Here is a 20,059-nt window from a genome sequence, read left to right as displayed (position 1 = left end):
TGAGAAAGTGCTTGCAGTGGTTGACAATAGCATTAACGTGCTTTCCTCTAGAATTTACACATTAGATAATATTGTGTAGTCTGTTGTTGATATTGTGCATGATGAAGTGTCTGTATTATACCATGGTCAAAATCAATTACGTTCAATCATGCAGTTTGCATGGACACTACAGACTCTAAAAATGGGTAAAGTTCCCTGGGGATACATGAACGTTTCCTCTTTATTTGCACCTTTTAATTTGACAGACAAACAACGCTTGCTTTCAATGCGTGATGCTTCCTTTTCTATGCTCCATATTGAAAGATTGGAATCTTTACCTTTTTCTGTGGCTGAGACCACTGCTGCTACGTGGCTTATCCACGGTTTAATAACGCTGCCTTTTGCTTTATATAAGTTTTCAAATTGTATGAAATATGTTCCAATAGGTCGTTTTGAACCCTTAGGTAGCGGTTTTCTTCATGAGGTCTGGTCACTCCCATACACATACAGATGTTTCAAGGATGAACAAGAAGTTTATCTAACAGGGGATGAGTGTACTGAGACGCCAGATCATTCTTTAATGTGCAGACACATAGTTACACGGTTCATGTAACAAGGACCGACCGAATATGGCTTGCGTTTTACAGGGCACGCCAGTTCCTGCTATCATCCCCACGTTTAAATTGTTAGAGAATGGTAGTTATTTAATGCTCAATAATGAAAACTGCTGTGGTTTAATTAAAGGTATAGCTTTCATAGTAACGGTTAGTGAGCGAGTTATTTGCTGCAGAAATGTTCTTTATCCTCCCACACGTGAACATAGGGAGTCTTCCATTTGGCCACAGATACCGACCTTGGGAGCAGAATTCAGCGGCATGGCTAGAATAAGAGCTCTATTGTCCCAGAAAGAGGTGGCCTTGAGCTCGGCCCGTGAAACTTTCGTGCTTCACATTGCTAACACCCGCACGGAGGTTCAGGCTCTTTTAAACACTGATTTGCCCTTGCATTTCGGAGCCATGGTCCGTTCTATCTTTAACGCGTCCTCCACGACGGGCCTAGCACATTTTTTTAAAGTTGTTAGCGGTGGTCTCGTGACTTCCTTTGAGAAGATTTTTGGAGTCATCCCTGCTTTCTTCCATTCTATTTTTTCATCCTTGTTTGGAGGATTTCCGTTTTTGCTTGCATTAGCGGCTGGCGCATTGGTGGTTTTCTGCCTTTTTAAATATGGATGCCCTTCCTGTGCAAGGCCACGCACAGCTACTACTGACGCGGTTCCGCAACCGCATGCTTGATTACTATGGCACACTGCCGTTAGCGACTCTAAGCACGGCGTTTGGATTATCTTTTCGGTTCTCCTATTTCACCTGTGTCCAGCCTGTATTTCACTGCCTGACCTGTGATTTCCTTTGGGCCATTGATTTGTGTCTCTGCGGACCAATATCTTCTGACGTCGCTTTTGATCAACTGATGAGTCCTATCATTGCTCACGAGTTGGTTTGTTCTGACGAAAGGATTATGGCCTTGGCGGTGGCACATGGACTAATGGGTCCCTGGGATGTGTTGTCGGCAGCGCAAAATTTCTTGGAACGAAGTTTTCTTGAAAACCCACCGAGCTGTCCTCTGATGGTTATAGAGGATGCGGTGCTGGAAGATCACGTATGTTCCTTTCATCTTTTAAATTGGATGGCTGAACTGTTTTCGGATGAGGACAGTGACTTCCTCCTGGAGGCTGTTGCAGCTTACTTTTCATATACAGTCTTATCATAGACACTGCCTCAAACTGACATGCTGATTGATAGCATTTCCTTGATTTTATTGACTTTTGGTCAAGACATTTTATTTTTTGCTTGCCTATTGGCTTGAGCCACATTATACTTGTGGGCTATTTTTTAGCATTAGTTTTTATAATTGAATTTTTATTCATGCTCGTTTATAAATGGATTCTGCTCTCATGTGATGGCACTTCTGTTATCTTATTTAGTCCGTTCTCGGATCATGGGGGGGTGTTGTATAGCTCCTATATATCCTTATATCGTGTTAAGTTAGCATAGGTACATTTGAGATTTAAACGCCATTTTTCCTTTCTTGCAACTTCTGCACACGACCCTCATTTGTTGACTTAGCTTTCAACCTAGTAGTTTGCCGTGGTGAATGTGAGAATAATATGTTATTGCTCTGATATCTGCTTTGTTTAATAAAACATGTCTGCACGGAGAGTGCTGAAGTTTCAGGAGCAACACGATATGGAATTGTTATGAGGTCTGATCTTCACGCCTTCATAGTCATAACACAAGTGCAGCCTTTGCCAACTTGGACTTGAGGCGGGATTGATATTGCTTTGCACGAGAATTGTTAACACACTTGATGCGGTGCACATGCAGAGAGAGCTGGTGTATGCTGATGTGATTCCTTCATGCTAGGACACTAAGGTATGGGCCCGCCCTAAAACAACCCAAAGAGACCTTCTTAGATAATAATATAATATATGTGTTAGGGAGGGTGAGATATAAGTGTTGTTAACTCTTATTCATTATAGCATGTTAACATGCTGTCACCATTCGCTTTTTATGTCTTAGTAACTATGCTGATAATTTTGCTACTGATAATAAGTATACTTGTATTATCAAAGATACTGCGCCTGAGAAGACGGCATTAGTAAATAAACATTTCAAATGCACATGTGTCTTCTTTACTCCATGTTCTGGTTTGTAATGATAATATAACGAAAGAGTGTTCATGAGTCCCACGTACCCTGAGGTACTGTAAGTTCATGTTCTGGTTTGTCTAAACATTGGGTGTTTGATATGTCCAATGAGACACTGTAGCTAGCTAGGTAAGGGGTGAGTTGGTTGCTAAGGTAAGTTTTGGGACATCCTAATTTGCCGAGGTTCCACTCCTCTGTGCACAGTTCTGTGTGAGTACAGAAACCCTGCAACAACTGTGAACTTCGGGTGAGTGCAGAGCAGAGCTTAGGAGGCACCGCAGGAACTCCCAGCCCAGCCTCTGGGTAGAGGGCCGGCTCTGCAGTCGCACATGTACACTTCTGTGTGTGCATGGTTCTCGGCAGTGGGGTGTCTGTTTTTTCGCTCTTGCTTCACTTGTATAGTTCTTGGCAACTCCAGTGCAGGGCCTCAGTCGCTCGGCTCGTGTAGGTGTTAGTGTTCTGCACGCAAAGCATGGGTGCTGCCACTCCTCCTGCCTCAGTCATCCAGTGTTTCTTTAACCCCTCCCATGCCTGATATAAAGTAAAAACAAGCGCAAGACTTACCAGAAGAGCCCAAAACAAGTCAGGCCCCACACAACGAGGAGACTGGATTACATTTAAAACATTTGGTGTGCATCAAATTGGATTTCCCATGTTGAATTATTAATTTTGCCCACCCCTACAATAGACCCGGCCCTGAGAAATAAGTGCCAGTGCTCAGCACCTGAAAGCACCTGCACAATGCCTCTGTTCCCTGCTTGTGCTCGATTTTCCTTGCCTCTGTTCCCTGCTTGTGCTCGATTTTCCTTGCCTCTGTTCCCTGCTTGTGATCGTTTTTTCTTGCCTCTGTTCCCTGCTTGTGATCGTTTTTTCTTGCCTCTTTTCCCTGGGGCGTTACTGGGCAGAGATGGGCGTGTGGCTGACCTAGACTGAGGGAAGCAACGGGTGAGCTCTGGGAGTTGGTGGGGGCCTCGAATAACCCATTTGTCAATACGGAGACTCCCAGGGGTGAGGGTGTGTGTGGCTCTGTCTGTGTGTGGCTCTGTCTGTGTGTGGCTCTGTCTGTGTGTGGCTCTGTCTGTGTGTGGCTCTGTCTGTGTGTGACTCTGTCTGTGTGTGACTCTGTCTGTGTGTGGCTCTGTCTGTGTGTGTGACTCTGTGTGTGTGTGTGTGTGTGTGTGTGTGTGTGTGTGTGTGGCTCTGTCTATGTGTGTGTGTGTGTGTGTGTGGCTCTGTCTATGTGTGTGTGGCTCTGTCTGTGTGTGTGTGTGGCTCTGTCTGTGTGTGTGACTCTGTGTGTGTGTGTGTGTGTGTGTGTGGCTCTGTGTGTGTGTGTGACTCTGTGTGTGTGTGTGTGTGGCTCTGTGTGTGACTCTGTGTGTGTGTGTGTGTGTGGCTCTGTGTGTGTGGCTCTGTGTGTGTGTGTGTGGCTCTGTGTGTGTGTGTGTGTGTGTGGCTCTGTCTGTGTGTGTGTGTGTGGCTCTGTCTGTGTGTGTGTGTGTGGCTCTGTGTGTGTGGCTCTTTCTCTGTGTGTGTGTGTGTGGCTCTGTGTGTGTGTGTGGCTCTGTGTGTGTGTGTGGCTCTGTGTGTGTGTGTGGCTCTGTCTGTGTGTGGCTCTGTCTGTGTGTGGCTCTGTGTGTGTGTGGCTCTGTGTGTGTGTGTGGCTCTGTGTGTGTGTGTGGCTCTGTCTGTGTGTGTGTGTGGCTCTGTCTGTGTGTGTGTGTGGCTCTGTCTGTGTGTGTGTGTGGCTCTGTCTGTGTGTCTGTGTGGCTCTGTCTGTGTGGCTCTGTCTGTCTGTGTGGCTCTGTCTGTCTGTGTGGCTCTGTCTGTGTGTGTGGCTCTGTGTGTGTGTGTGTGTGGCTCTGTCTGTCTGTGTGTGGCTCTGTCTGTGTGTGACTCTGTCTGTGTGTGACTCTGTCTGTGTGTGACTCTGTCTGTGTGTGAGTGTGTGTGGCTCTGTCTGTGTGTGTGTGGCTCTGTCTGTGTGTGTGTGTGTGTGTGGCTCTGTCTGTGTCTGTGTGTGTGTGGCTCTGTCTGTGTCTGTGTGTGTGTGGCTCTGTCTGTGTCTGTGTGTGTGTGGCTCTGTCTGTGTCTGTGTGTGTGTGTGGCTCTGTCTGTGTCTGTGTGTGTGTGTGGCTCTGTCTGTGTGTGCGTGTGGCTCTGTCTGTGTGTGTGTGTGGCTCTGTGTGTGTGTGGCTCTGTCTGTGTGTGTGTGGCTCTGTCTGTGTGTGTGTGGCTCTGTCTGTCTGTGTGTGGCTCTGTCTGTGTGTGGCTCTATCTGTGTGTGTGGCTCTGTGTGTGTGTGTGGGTGGCTCTGTGTGTGGGTGCAAATGCAATAGGTCTTGCATTTGTGAGAGATTAAGCTATTGGCAGTGTAAATGACAATGCCATTTATTTATATGTTTTAAAAACAAAAACATAAATAAAAATAATGTCATGAGCAATGCCAATAGCTCTAACTTTAACAATGCCGAGACCATTGCATTGTAAATGCTTGTTTAAAACCTGATTTTATAAAAGACCAGTTCATAACCCTGTTTAGGTTTTGCCTGAGCCTGCGCGCATGCGCTGCTCTGCGAGACTTTTAGTAGGGGCTTTAAACTTGGAATACACGCTTTTTTTTTTTTATCACCCGCTATTGGCCTTTGCATGCTGTCTTTCTAAGAAAGACAGCACGCAATTGGCCAAAGGCGGGTGCATGTCCCGCCTTCTCTCTCCCCTGGCCTATGGCTTGCGAGAGCGAGCATCAGACCATCTGTTTCCAATTCTCACGCCCGCTTCTTGCGTTAATTGAAAACAAATTTTGCTCGCCCTGGCTTTTTTTTCCCTTTCGTAGTAGTCACTTCACTTTTGCGGCTGCTTGTTTTTAATGGACGTGGTCCTTTACCAACAATAACTGGGCTCAAGATACCATAATATGATGGAAAGGTATATTCTACAATCGTCATTGTAGTGGAAAATGGGGAAGCCACAGACCCATTCCTCATAAGCACAGTAGATGAAGGCAAAAATAAGCCTGCCTTTATTATAAAGCTCTGCATGTATCGAGTTCCATTTCATGCAAGTGCTTCACATTCGGTACAAGCTAAGCTAACTATAACAAGGTACCGGGCAACCCGAGTTGTCCTTTTACCGCCATACTTTATCAATTGTTGGGAAATTACTCTGAAAGCACTGCAGCACAATCGAGCAGTTCTGTACATGATGCTTATTGATGGCGTCTGATTGACAGTTCTGATATGCAAGGTGGTCTGGCATAACTGCATTTGCATGTCAAAGAATTCAGATGCAAAGGCCGCAGAGCCATTCAAGCCAGCTCGAGCTGCTGCAGTCGGTAAAGACATCACAGCGCGTGCTTTGCAGGGGCCAGTTTGCCACAGAATACAGTGTTTTGGCAAGAAACTCGTGCTATAACAAACGTGACGCTCAATGAAAACGTTTACACTCTCATTTAACTGGCCTGCGTTTTGTGGCCCTACTGCTCTGAACAACTCGCAGTAGCAGAGCCCGGATTTATATGGCATGCGTGGCAGGAAAAAGATGTATCTTCTTTCACTGGAAAGGGTGAAGCTGCGGACCTTAACATTACAAATGGCTTCACCGCAGGGTATGTGCAGTCTCTTCTACTGCACAACTCAACTGCTGCCTTCAGTCAACTCCAGAGGTAAGGAGCAAAATAAAACAAGTAAGAAATATAAGACTTGCAAATAGGGGGTAGGGGGGTTGGGACACCCGAACTACGGATATTTCCAGAAATAAAACCTCTCAAAAGACAAGTGTGCATTTGTTCTTACCCGAGCCTCATGTGCAAGTGAGAACTGAGCCCTGATCACAATTACCATGCTCAGGAGAGTGGTAGGGAGGAGTGGTGGTAGTTGTGATGCTGTAGAAAGAAGACGTTTCCCTATACCTACAACAACTTAATTTCATCATAAGGCATTGCCATATTTACAGGAAATTGTAAAAATTGAAAACGAGTCAAAGCTTCAGAAACTAGCATTGTCCAAAGACAATTCATATAGTGTAAATACATGCATCTGGGGCCATTTGATGCCCTAGAATTTAAAACGGTATTACATTTCATCTACACACTTAGATGAAGTGGGGTTTCCTTATAAGAAGATTGAGGACACATAGATAAGGCAACTTTTTTTTGACTTGCATCATACATTAATAGGTGAGAACTCCCCAAGATAGGGTTGTGAAACCCAAGAACAAGACCATTTACTCCATATTTACAAGTAAGATTAATGCAAACATTGCAAAAAGGAAATATTGCATTATTATTTACATTCTTCATTCCAAAACGAGACATTTTATCACCTAATCATCATTTTTTCCTAAATCATGGTTGGCTACTTAGCAGGTGTTTCCAACATCCACTAATTGAATCCGGGGGCCCTTCCAATACCTGCTGAGGACCTGCTTAATCTTTCTTAGGACAAACTCACCTGCTCCCCACTACAAAGGGAGCCTGGGCAAACTAGTAAGGAAAGCCCCCCCCCCCCCCCAAAAAAAACACCATTCCAGATTAAACCCTAAAGAGGATTCCTCCTGGCACCCTGTGGGAGATGGGTCTGGGCAAAGGGTAATATAATGGCCCCCTGGAGCAAGCACCATCTACCCTATCTCCCCATGGCATTGGTATGGAATACACAGTGAAGGGCTAGGGATAGTAACTGTAGCACCCACACTAACTACCCTTGATCATCCCGGTATCACTGCCCATGCTTAGGGTAAACATTTGAGCCAAATCCAGAATTCACTTGGATTTTTGAACGTTTAACACCTAGATATCTACCTGCATTGTGGCCAACCATGGGTCTACCCTGACACAGGCTCAAATGGTTAATTGACCATCTGTGCCCCCTGCAAGGCCCTCCTATCAGGCTAACGAAATGTGCTGCATAGTGGAACTCAGCAGTGAGTCCACAAACATCTCATTACCTTGGCAGGACAAGTGTACACAATCTCTGTGAAAATAATTATCACATCTAAGGCATCTATGAAGAACAGTCTATAACCGAGCTGTATTAAGTAACTCTCTCAACCTGCTGTTTAGGTGTCCAGCAGGTTTATGGAGGCCACTGGAAAAGGCAATGACTGCCCCCGAAGGAATCCTTTTGACATACATGACATCTCTATCGTGAGAGGCTCAAATAGGAAAGGATTTCAGGCCACAGGTCCAGGAGTCCGCTACAGAGCATCAAGGCAGGGAAAAATAGGGCATTGCCCTAGACCTTCCAGCTGAAATGCCGGTTTCAACTGCTCCCCTGCTGCCCTGCAGCTCCAAATCACCAATCACAGAAGGAGCCAGGTTTCAATAGTATTTCTGCAGCTGATTTAAAAAAAAAAATGCCATAGGTATTGTTGGATGCTCCTCCCCAACATCCATTGGGACCGCATCAATACACCAGGGCTCTCATGCTGGAGCCCCTTTGATTCATATCTCAAAACCGAGACATTCATTAAGCTCTTAAAAAGTACCTTTCTACCAACTTGCACCTGTTAATGACACATCCACAGAGCTCTCAAAGTGCATCCCAGTTCTCATTTGCAAACTTACTCTTATACCAGTCTCTCCCAAGCTCCACTGTCCTTAATTAGAGTATATAAGGACATCTCTGTGCTGTGACACTAACAGCACTTTAAAATTGTCATTCAAATCAACAGGTTTTAGTTGGGTTATAAAGCAATCCACTCTTTCTGGTACAATGGGTTAGAGAATTAGAATGTCTACTGGAGAGAACTGCTTAAACAGCAGGCTCACAACTTATCATCCAACATCCCAGAAAACCAATGTTCTCCTTTAGGTAAGGAGAGAGTCTACATGACATTTTTGTGCACATATGATCCCAGAAGGTAAATCCAGTGACAAAGCAAGGACCTAATGGAACTTGGCCCTTAGAAGGACATCACACATGTGGAAAATATGTCATTTGCTGCCTAACACTAAAACCTGAGGAAATAAATATGGGTATACGGACCCATGGCAATTGAATCAGTTCATCAACTGTAATTCGACACACGTAGAGTAAGTAATATTCTGCCTGTCCCAGTTAAAATGCATAGGCATAATGATAAGAAAAGTGAGCATCAAAACAAATTCGCATCAAAGTACTGTACGATGTAAGATAGACAACACCAGACTGACAAAACACTACTTCGAGGAGAAGCACACTGAGAATTACTTGCAGTTGTTGAGAGGCTAAAACCATTGCATACATACATGACAGCATCACTCTTACACCTTGGGCAACATTGGATATATATGGACTACAAATTGACACCAAAGGCCTGAACACTGACATACCCTGGGCACAACTTAACTGATATAGTTAGCAGTTGCAAAACATCATACACTGTGATGATAACAAAGGATGTCACCCATGTAGAAGCTGTCCTTCAGCTTTTAGTAGATCAACACATGTCCATCCACATAATATACAATGTACAATGCACTCTGTTTTCAACTTTTAGGTACATCTGTACCATCAACTTTCATGTTCAGCAGCAATTGAGAATGTTTTCAAATTTTTGACAAAAAGGTCCAAATTGCTTTGGTGCACTATGAAGACCTCTTATTCAGTGCTTAATCTGTAAAAAAAGAAAAGTGCCAGTGCCCTCGTCAGGAGACCACTGGAGCTTGCACCACCCACTGCCCCTGCAAGCGCTGCCTTTGACAGTACCAACACAACTACTAACCATCACACTCCTACAAGGGTGACAATTCAAACTATTCCAGGCGTCCAACACTATCAGAATTGCCTGGGTGGAAAGTATTAATCATTTTTACTCTATACTGAATTAAAAATTTGCTGTTGTTGTGCTCATTTCTAAATTAGACCGCACCACCATGTGGTAGACTCTCGTAAGTGCAGGTTTAGCCAATTACAGGCCAGTGCCAAGCACCAGAACCCACAGGCTCAAATTAAGTATTGCTCATCCTTAATCCGCATCAATGTCCTGACTAGGAAATTTTCTAAAATTATTATGGGAGTGAACTAAATTTGTGTATCAGGATTTTATTAACCCCTTTGCCGCGGCTGCGATTTTGCGGCAGTGCGGCACTTCTGCAAAATGGGCTGGGCCGCGTCGGCCGTTGGCCGACGGCAGCACTAGCGAGGTAGTGGACGACGGCAGCACGCAAGGGGTTAAACAAGCAGTTGCAATGCAATAGGTCTTGCATTGTCGAGAGTTCGAGTTATTGGCATTGAAAAATTACAATGCCTTTTATTTATATGTTGATTTTTAAAACATAAATGAAAGGCGTTGTCATTTACAATTCCAATAGCTTAAACTCTCGCAAATGCGAGACCTATTGCATTGCAAATGCTTATTTAGGGAAGTGATCATGTAATTTGAGAATTCAAGTGCACAGGACGGTTATTATTTAATTTGAGAACAATGGTTGTGTCAGAACCACTTTCAGAGGGCCACAGTGCAAGCAGGAGCTACCGGACCTAATTGTGGGCTTTGAGGCCCTTTGCTCTTGATGTCCAGGGCCTGGCCTACTATGGTTCCTGAGCAACTGTGCTAAGTACTACCCCTTCAGTACTTGACACTCTTTGGTAGCACGATTCAAGCAGTCTAAGGCTTCTCGAGGGGTGTGGGTTTGGGGAGGTAGGTGCAAGGTGAACACATGCACAAGACTCAAACGTCCTGCAACCCAATAAACGAATGTCCAGCCTCGCTTTTATGACGAAAGTAGTATTTATATACAAACACAATCTGAAATACGGCACACACAAGCAATATACACACTCTTTGTAAGGCTGGCACTCTAGCGTTGTGCTGCAAGGTTCTGAGTCCCCCTCCCTGTCTACTGGTGGAGGTTAGTCCCCTTTTGTGTGAGAAAACATTCAGTTTAGGCTTCGCTAGTGAGTACGAGTCTTATAAGTTCTATGATGGATTTTTAGAAGTTATGTTATCTAATATTTCTAAAGCGCATGGCTTCTACCAGGAGTGTCTAGGCGCTAAGGAACAGAGATCACACAACATCAAACAAAGCATTCCACTACAGCAAAGCTCACAGCTGAAAGAACCATGTTTTCAGACTCCTCCTAAAAATAAGTAGGTCTGGAATCTGTCTAAGAGAGAAGGTTAGGCTGTTCCACAGCCGGGAAGCCACTGCTTGGAAAGATCTACCCCCTACCCGGGAGAGCAAGACCTTCGGAGTTGAGATCAGAAGCTGAGAAGAAGATCTCAGGGAACGCTGTGGAATATAAGGTTGAAATCTTTCCCTAAGGTAGGGGGGGGCTCCAATCTTATGAAAAGTGAGAAGTGAAAGTGTCTCAGCACTATTGCTCTATTAGTTGGAGCAAGTATACCCCTATTCCCCTCCTCGGACTCTGTGGCTCAGAAATCAGTCTTATCAGCTCCCGCTGGTGTTGCTGTACGAAAGACCCCGGGCGTGCCCAACAGTCCGGCTTTGTGGAGACTGTGGCAGAAGCTGACATAGTGCTGTAGTCTTGTCGCTGGTGGCAAGGAAGCTGGGCATCCACGCCGCTCCTATGGAGATGCGGTAAGTTCCCCTGATTCCGACATTGGGTCTTGAGCAGCACTTCTTAGTTTTACTCTGCACCTGGGTAACAGCCCTCACTGTTCACAGCGCTAACAACACTTGCTCTTCACCTGGTCGCCCAACTTGGGTGGCACACGGGCAACTGGCCCAATAGTGCGGCTTTGCTTTGACTTCACAACATCCCCTTTTGTCATACAAGGGTCACCTACTTGGGCAGTACGTGACCGGATCTTCATGGAGGTCACCTCTGACATATGGAGTTGCTGACTTAAGCAGCGCACGGGCAGACGATTCGATTGGTGAGACAATGCTAATCTTCACGTCTGCTCCCTCTGGCATAGGTGTTTGCTGACTTAGTACATGGGTGTACGGCTTGATTGGTGGAGGAGTTCTTGTCTGGACAGTGAACCTAATACTTAGCTTTAGGGGTCCACTCGAAAGGATACCCATTGTACCTAGCTCCCTCCAGGCACTCGCCTCCTCCTCAGAGTGTCCCCTGGTCTAGACAGACAGGCAGAGATGTTAGTGCTCCAGGTCAAGTGGTCTTGATTGTCCTGGGTGAGTCCCTTCACCCAGCAAGGAGACTAGTAGACCTTGGTTCCCTGTCCTGGTCTCAAAAGGCAGAAGTCTTGCTGAGCATCTCCAAGTCTACTTACAGCCACAGATGATTGCTTGACAGTTGACAATGTAGGAGACTCAGGTTCCCTTTTTATAATCCATTTCCAGTCACCGATTTGATTTAGTTTCCTTCGCTTTGAAATTTGTGTGGTGGGTGTTGCTTCATTTCAAGTGCCTTCTCCTCTGTTCTGTCAATTATCCAGGAAGTAGTTTGTCACAGCAGGAGTGACTTAACCTTGATAGCCCCACAACACAGGCCGTGGGAGTGCCTCAAGGATCACACCTCAATATATCATCTTCACTTGTATATGCCTAACAAAGTGTTACAAAAGTCCCAGCCCTGCTCTTGATGATTCCCTATTGCGTTTCCCCTTAACAGCCCCGTCCTCTTTTTGAGGTGTTGCCATGCCCTCTGATCAGTGACCTATCTATAATCAAAGAGTCCTTTTGAAGTTTACTTGGAAGCCTGGCTCTCTCATCCTCCAGTGTGTGTCCCAACCAGGTCTTAGGAATGTGGCAGTCCCCGTCCCCAAATCTAGAGGGCTCGTCCACCTCCACATGCCAATCCAAGGCCAAGGGTTTCCAATAGGGCACCAGCCACAGGCCTCCATGTATTGTAGTACTCCAAGCCACACATACATCACAGCGCACACACAAACACAAGCATGCTGCACAGTAGCATGATGTAGGCCAAACGTAAATTATGCACCCACCAGCAGAACATTACATGAGTGATCCTGTAAACCTCACTCAAGTTATAGTTAAAACGTCCTGTTTAAAATACTTATGCTGTGGGCATTACTTCTGCCAACTGGGCCTGATGTTCTTAGGTGACCACTGATGGTAATATTTTCTGACGTGGTCACTATCCCAACTCTAATATAAATAACGTAGTGATTTTCATTGAGCAAGCTCTTATTACAGAAAATGTTGGAGACTTCATAATTAAAACAAACAATCAGCTTAACTCCGGGGCAGTTTGTAAAGGGATGCAACCACTAAGCCGTTAATAGCCAGATAGAAAGTTGTCGATCGCCACATGCTGTTAGATGCTTTAACCCCTTCGATGCTCATGACTGAACGGTTCCGTCATGAGCGTCGGTTGGCCTGTGCTCATGACGGAACCGTTCCGTCATGAGTCCATAGGCCCAATAGAACCTTCAGCACAGCGCGACAATTCGTGCCGCGCTGAAGGGGTTAATATCTTTTTAGGTCTCGCCTACGCAGTGCGCATGTGCTGCATAGGAAGGAGACCTTTAGCAATCGGTTCCCTTTTGTGGCTAAAAATGTGCACGAGTTCCATTACCTTCAATGGCAACGCGCGCACGTTTAGCGATTCCCTTGTGGGAGCGAGCAGCTGGCGCCATATGTTATGTTATATCGCCTTGTTGCTCGCTCCTGCAAGGGAATCGCACAGGCCCCCCTCCCCATGCTCCCGCGCGAGCGCTTGTGCTTGTTAGATTTACACTTTGAGGCAGGGAATGCCAACTGATAGTAGGTGGTGGCACTTATGCTCGAGGTACCTTGAAATGTGTCACAGAACTATATTTTTATTTTGCAAGAGGGACCTGCATGACATTTACCCCCCTGCACCCTAAACCCTTCTGACAGTCCTCCTGGTCCATCTTCACGCGCAGACAAGCTGACCAGTAGTACTAGAGTTGAAAAAAGCACCACGTTACCAGACTCTCTAAAAGTGTAAGGACCCGAAGTCCTCCCCGCTGCCCTGGAAATAAATAAATATCCATGAATTTCTTGAGGCAGCCGGGCATTCCCAAAGAGGCTGCCCTTGCATCGCCTCTGCCTCAGTAATTGTCTGTCTTATTTGGCAAAGTCTTAGACACCAATGGGCCTTGCATGCAGGGAGTGTCTTTGGAGATTTGCATCAGCCCGATGCCTTCCACGGGGGCAGATAGTAGATTAAACATCCCTGCAAGTGCACAGAGAAGTGCATTGATACTGGATAACCTGTCCCCTGGCTGCGCCACCGTCGCCCGGGTCACCTTGCCGTCCTCCTGGTCCTGTGTGAGCACCACGACCCTGGCAGTTCCGATCCATGGCGCTGCTCTCTGTACAAAGGCCTTTTTATGCTCACTCTCACACTTCCTGTGGCGCTGTCTTTGTTGTAAGAGACAGTACAGATTATACCGAGCCTGCCCTGGAGGCCCCCTGCTATCCTGGAGTGCAGCCAGGCTCGGCTCCAAGTGTACACTATGCAGAGTAGCAGGGAACGCGAGCCTATGAATGGAACTGAAGGCTGCAATAACACGAGGAGGGCGGACACCCGGGGACACTCTCTCGCAACCAGCTCCGCAACGGGCCTCTTCTGTGTGCCAGATTGTGACACACGAGGAAATTGTAACAGTGGCTCGCCATATATCACAGTGTGACCAGAACAGAGAGGGCGGCCCAAGCTGTGCAGTACTTGGGTTCATACACAGCACGTACACGACTGGACAATATCTCATAGTAGAGCATTGCAAGAAAGAACCTGCCTTGGTATGTGTAAGTATGACTTTTTCGTTACTAAAAAAAAACCAAGCATTGGCATAGCCAATAGGTCTCGCTTTTGGGACCTTATAAGTATTTAGTTATGCAGCACAATATCCTTGGTGCAACAAAATCAACTGTTGCATGGCTAAACACTAATAAGGTCCCAAAGACGAGACCTATTGGCTATGCCATTGCTTGTTTTGAGTAGGCAGAGTGCCTACTCCACCAGAGGTTAATCCGCTACTGCTGCTCTTCTCAGTACTTTGAAATGTTTCTGAATGTTTCTAGTCCTTAAACTGGTCCACAGGGCATCATGACTGTGCTATTCAAAACGGGAAAAGAAAATGAACTAAATTTGCGACGGACATTGATCTATTCATTTGTTAAATGGTATTGCATGAACCCAGACTTTATAGTAGACAAGCACTTTTTACAGGACTGTATGAAATCCTGTTTTATTTGAATTCCCAACTATCTTTCTCTATTCCTATTCTTAGTTTTCTTTCTCAGTACCCTTTATTTGGGATTTGCTTTGCTATTCTTTTGAAGTCTTTAACTCTAATGGTGATTTCATAAATGAAAACTTGCTTGTAATTGTAGGATATCTTGATTAAATTCACAAATAACCCCTGCATCCCTAAATGCTAGGAGAGTAGATTCAGCAAAAATATTTAAGGTCTTTACGGTTTATGTGTCAAAATAATCTTCAGGCTAGCAGCCATTGTTGAGCCTTATGGGTGCCCTAGGGCTACCAGATTCCCTCAGGATGGTCTACTACTTTACTTTTCTTCCTGGAAAACCTTTCCTTCTAGGATTTCATTTGTTGCGTTGTCCTTTAAAGAGGTAGAATAGTATGAAGGACTAAAGCCAGACTAGTTCTCTTGTTTTTATTTTCTTTTTATTCTAGTTTGGCTGCCTTGAAATGTTCTTTCCGACCAGCATGCAACATTTTTTGCTGAGAGATATTTCTCTTTGTAAAAAAATGTTCTATAGTCCCACATATCGCCGGAGATATTTTCTGTTGTATTTAATGAAAGCATCGATAATTACAAATCATTCTCAGCTGCTTGGCATGCCTTCTCCTGTGAGTGCTTTAGTGAAGCTGTTTATTTTCCTTTTGTTCTAGGCTGTGGCCTTTCTCCCTGAGGATGTCAGACCTGGCCCAGACCTTTACGGAATCTCGTGGGAAATGGTGATATGTGCTGCTTTTGTTGGAGCCTTTACTATTTTCGTGTTTCTGTGCCAAGCCAGTAAAGTGGTAAGTATTCAAGTGGTTTGTCTCAAGCAAGAATCGTAGTCTCATATAGATAAGGTTTCACAGGGAGACTTACAAGAAATGTGATTTATTTGGTTGTGCTGAGTAATGTTGAACTGACAGTCATTCATACTTCATCCTTTGATCCACAGATTGGCACCTAACTCAGACTCCTCGTTGCTCAAAATATGAGGAACTTTGTATTAGTTTTGATTCCTGCAAGGGGAGAGTTCCTTATGATTAGCTCTAGTCCATTTGTTCCTTTTGACCGAGGGAGTAATTCAAATTAGCCAGTTCAGTTTTGAGATGTAAAGGCATGTTGAGGAATCACCTTCCTGCAGGGCCGGACTGGAAACCCAAGGTAGCCCTGGCAACATTTGTCAGAACAGCCTCTGTATGGTGCTTAGCGAGTGCATCGAGCGAGCCTGACCCCACCAAACAAATTTGGAAAGAATTGTGAATTTTGCAACATTCGTTTTCATTATATATTCAAATGCATTGGCTTTGAAAGCTTTCTAAATGTTGACCTCACAGTGCGCCAGGAAATCCTGTCTTACCCAAAGACCTTCTTACAGAGAACGCCAAAAAAGACATACTGGAGAGTAGAGAACCAGAGAACACAAAAACTAATACAGACCAGTCCCCATGCATAGGGAGCCTGACCACTGCAATGGGTTCCCCCCTCACCCCACCAAAAGAATTTTGGAAAAAATTGCAAAAATAGTGCATCTTCCTACACATTTTCATTATATATTCAAACTGACCGTACCTGCTGAGGTGAAGGGGAGTGAACAAAACATAAGGGAAAATGTGTCACTCCCTTGTCTCTTACTGCCACTGTGCGACCACTGCGATCCTATTTCTACTTCAGGTATAGCAGAAAAGAGAAAGCAGACTAGTTTCCGATGCTCCAACAAGATCTCTGAAGGAATATCTGTGGTGACATCATAGTTTTAGGGGGCATCTAACACAGTCTCAAAAGGTGGGTCTATTGATGGTAACGTCACATTTTGGGAAGTGTCTGACATCTGGGGTTAAAATATTGCCTTTAGCCCCTCACAGTCTCACAAGGAGGATCTGTGTTGAGAAAGGAGGTGGGGAAGTCTCTAACACCTGGGTGGAATACCTGGGTGGAATGGCGCGCCCTCCAGCCCCTCAGTCTCAGAAGGAGAGTCTATGGATGATGACATCACGGGAATCCATCCATCAGTCCCAGTGGTTCACACGTGGGTTTAAAAAAAAGAGAGAAGCCCCTGCAGTGATACCAGATCTGGAGGGGAATGAGGCAGTCAAACTTACAGTGAGTATGGATGTCTGACTAAGCTGCTTCACATACGTGGGGTGCAAAGGGTGTGCGGTAGCTGATGAGTTTGTGAAAACAAAGTTCTCAATGCTGCTTATCAGCTCAAGTATATCATTCATTTTATAATCCATCAGTTATCCATACGCTATCCATCCATGCATTCATCCATCTGCTCTTTTCCATTTCACACTATTGAGTCTCCCAGGAGTTTGTCGAGGGTGGTCCTACTGAAGGTAGGGGAAGTTATTAATTTTCTGAAGGGCGAGGAAATTTAAGGGGTGGGTGACCCCATTGAAGTGTATGGAAAACATGCAGCTTGTAGGGAAGGTAAACATTTTTTTTTTTTAATTATTTGTTGGGTCTTCACACAAGAAGAGCCAGGTCAGCAAAGGCATAACCCCAATGAAACACATCATACAGAGATACATCAAGGGTGTAGTAGGGTGCAAAGTGCACCGTCATGAACACAACACAGTTAGAGGTATGACAACATCAGCATATACATTGCATACATAAAAATAAAGGAACATCATCACATCGCAAATAAGGGCATAGTATGCAGACCGGAAGGGAGTGGGCAGTAAAATGATTAGGTAGGGGGCACTGATAAATCTGGAGCTGTGGGTTCTAGGATGAGAAGGTAGTCCCAAAGTGGCTGCCAAAAATATTTAGTATTAATAGGGTTACCCAAAATGCTACCTTACCTGGGTCAAAACTGCAATACAAAAAGCAATTGGTCACAGTAGCTACAATTTAACAATGCGAACGAAATAGTGGCATTCACAACACCAAATTTGCAAAATTCGCAGTGAATGCGATTTATTTTCAAAGCATTAATCACTTCGTATAGACAACGCAGTTGTTCATGCATATAGAATCTTACGTATATTTGCAACAAAGGTGCTCTAGTGTGGGGGAAAAAGAGTAGGGGTAGTCTGGATCAAAGTTAGTGAGTGAGGGTAATTGACAAGGGAGAGGTAATGTGACATATGTACATTACATTTACATAGTGAAACCTGTCCGGCCTAGCACAGGCCAAATATTCCAGTAAGTACACATAGCATTTAAAGACACTGATAATTAATTTCAGTCGTCAGAGCTTGTTTATTGGTATGTAGTAGTCAACGTTTCAACCCCTTAGAAATTCAAGGTGATTCAATCGTTAGTGTGAGGTCTTCATCAGGACAGTGCGAAAAGAGCACCTGAAAACAATTGGATACTCCATATTAAAAGGGTGGACAGGATGTGAATGCTCATACTGAAAGATATTACCTAATCTGAGAACCTAGTAAGTGACGCTCACAATCTAATATTTCGTCTTCTCTGACATAGGAGCTTCACGGAGCCCACTCTCCTTGATTTCACAGCCTGATTCTACGTGCTGTTTGCCAGATTAGGTAATTAATATTTTCAGTATGAGCATTCACATCGTTGTCTATAAGAAGTGATTATTGCTTTGAAAATAAATCGCATTCACTGCGAATTTTGCAATTTTGCAAATTTGGTGTTGTGAATGCCACTATTTCTTTTGTATTGTTAAATTGTTGCTACTGTGACCAATTGCTTTTTGTACTGCCACAAATATTTTGGCCAAGATGTGAGTGGCTGTAGCTGTAGCTGTGCATAGTCCCTGCCGATGCCATCGCAAATACTTTTGAGCCACGCTGTGGCAGTAGGGACCCGACCACTGCCCAATGCACCACGATAGCGCATTTAACAAACACAAGCCAGTGAGCAGGCTTGGGAATATCGGCAGTGTAGCCTAGGAGTGCCATGAGGGCGTCGGGTGCAACTGCTACTTTGGGCATGTCAAGTGCGCAAAATCTGCATTCAGGGCTGAACATTTGGGGCACTGGTCAGATCGAGTAGGGTCACATTTTGCACTGTCTGAAGGGGGAGAGGTATGCTCGGTGGAGAAAATTGAATTGCAGCAATTTATGTCTGTGGTTGACCGAAATATGTTGGGTGTGTGAACAACAGTAGGACCACACATTGTGAGTGAGTGGGGACCCCAGGTCCACACCCTAAGCCTCTCTGACTCTGTGGTGTTGGGTTTCATGGTAATGCAGAGTCTGTGTATCCGGGAGACCAGGTCAGTATCCAGGTTAACGTTATTTCAAGTGGGTGATACCTGTCTAACTAGTGTGAGTTGAGACGTTTGCCATCCATCCGTCCGTCCATCCATTGTCAAGTACACTGCCCATCTCTCAGTTAATTCAGAGCACCCCAGGGAGGAATTCATACCCTTATAGGTGCTGCAGCTTTTCTTCAAGCCATTGCTGTTGACACTTTTTTTTAAAACTGATCTTTATTGAAAAGATTGCACTTAAAGGATTTACATCAACGTTACATCCCATTTTACATTGTGCATTACAGCTCTGAATCCTTCGTATGTGAATACAATAGCCTTCACTTAAAATGCTCAGAGAGCAAACAACAGTAATTGGGAAGCGATTCAACTCGGAATTTGAGTGCAACTATTTTATATCTAGTGTACTGAAATAATAAAAGAACTACAATTTCTTACATAGAAGTGATGAAAAAAAGGGAAGGAATAAGGGTACTGGTGAAAAACAAAAGAAGGGGAGGGGTAGGGCAGAGGCAGCGGTCGATCCAGGCATCTTCCTATGTTAACCACTAAGATTAATCTGAGGCTCAGGCCTTAGGCACTCATAGCGGAAACCTTATATAATGGCAGACTGATTGTCTATGTACATATAGGAGAGGAGCGTGGGCTTCAGGTTGTCTGTGTATCTACAGGAGAGGAGCGTTGGGCATCTGTATCATCTAGACTTTGTGTGGATGTCAGACTATCTGATGTCTTAATTGTGTCCTCCCTGTCTAAGGATTGGTTGGCTCCCGATGGAGGTTTTCTAACATATGCTTCCACTCATCCAGATCTCTCTCTCTGCGTTCTCATCTGTATGCACCATTTTTAAGTGAATTTCCTCAGCCACTCCCCACTTCTGCATATCTGCTCTCCATTTATCTATATCCGGGGGCACCATGGGTCCAGTTAATTGCAATTCTGCGTTTTGCCGCGACCAGGCCCAGAAGTACAAATTTGTGTCTCATTCGCATCCCTCTTTTAGGGAACCTGAAGCACCCCCAGTATACAATGTTTTTGGGAGGTTTCCACATGTATTGCTGTGGCTGTACCTATCTCCCGTCTCACTTCTTCCA

The 20,059-nt window shown here is 44.9% G+C and overlaps 1 protein-coding gene across 7 annotated transcripts in view; it reads left to right on the top strand.

Moving 5' to 3' along the window:
- The window catches only part of MIA2 (MIA SH3 domain ER export factor 2), a 626,403-nt gene that overhangs the window by 180,674 nt on the left and 425,670 nt on the right, over positions 1-20,059 (top strand). For all 7 annotated transcript variants that reach the window (XM_078659761.1, XM_078659760.1, XM_078659759.1 and 4 more), the window contains exon 7: positions 15,445-15,576. In XM_078659761.1, the coding sequence (XP_078515887.1) occupies positions 15,445-15,576 (132 nt within the window). The remainder of the gene's footprint in view (positions 1-15,444; positions 15,577-20,059) is intronic.

Source organism: Lissotriton helveticus, chromosome 9 (assembly GCF_964261635.1).
Source record: "Lissotriton helveticus chromosome 9, aLisHel1.1, whole genome shotgun sequence".
Classification (NCBI taxonomy): Eukaryota; Metazoa; Chordata; class Amphibia; order Caudata; family Salamandridae; genus Lissotriton; species Lissotriton helveticus.
The sequence above is the reverse complement of the archived record's forward strand: the minus strand, read 5'-3'. Positions and strand labels throughout refer to the sequence as shown.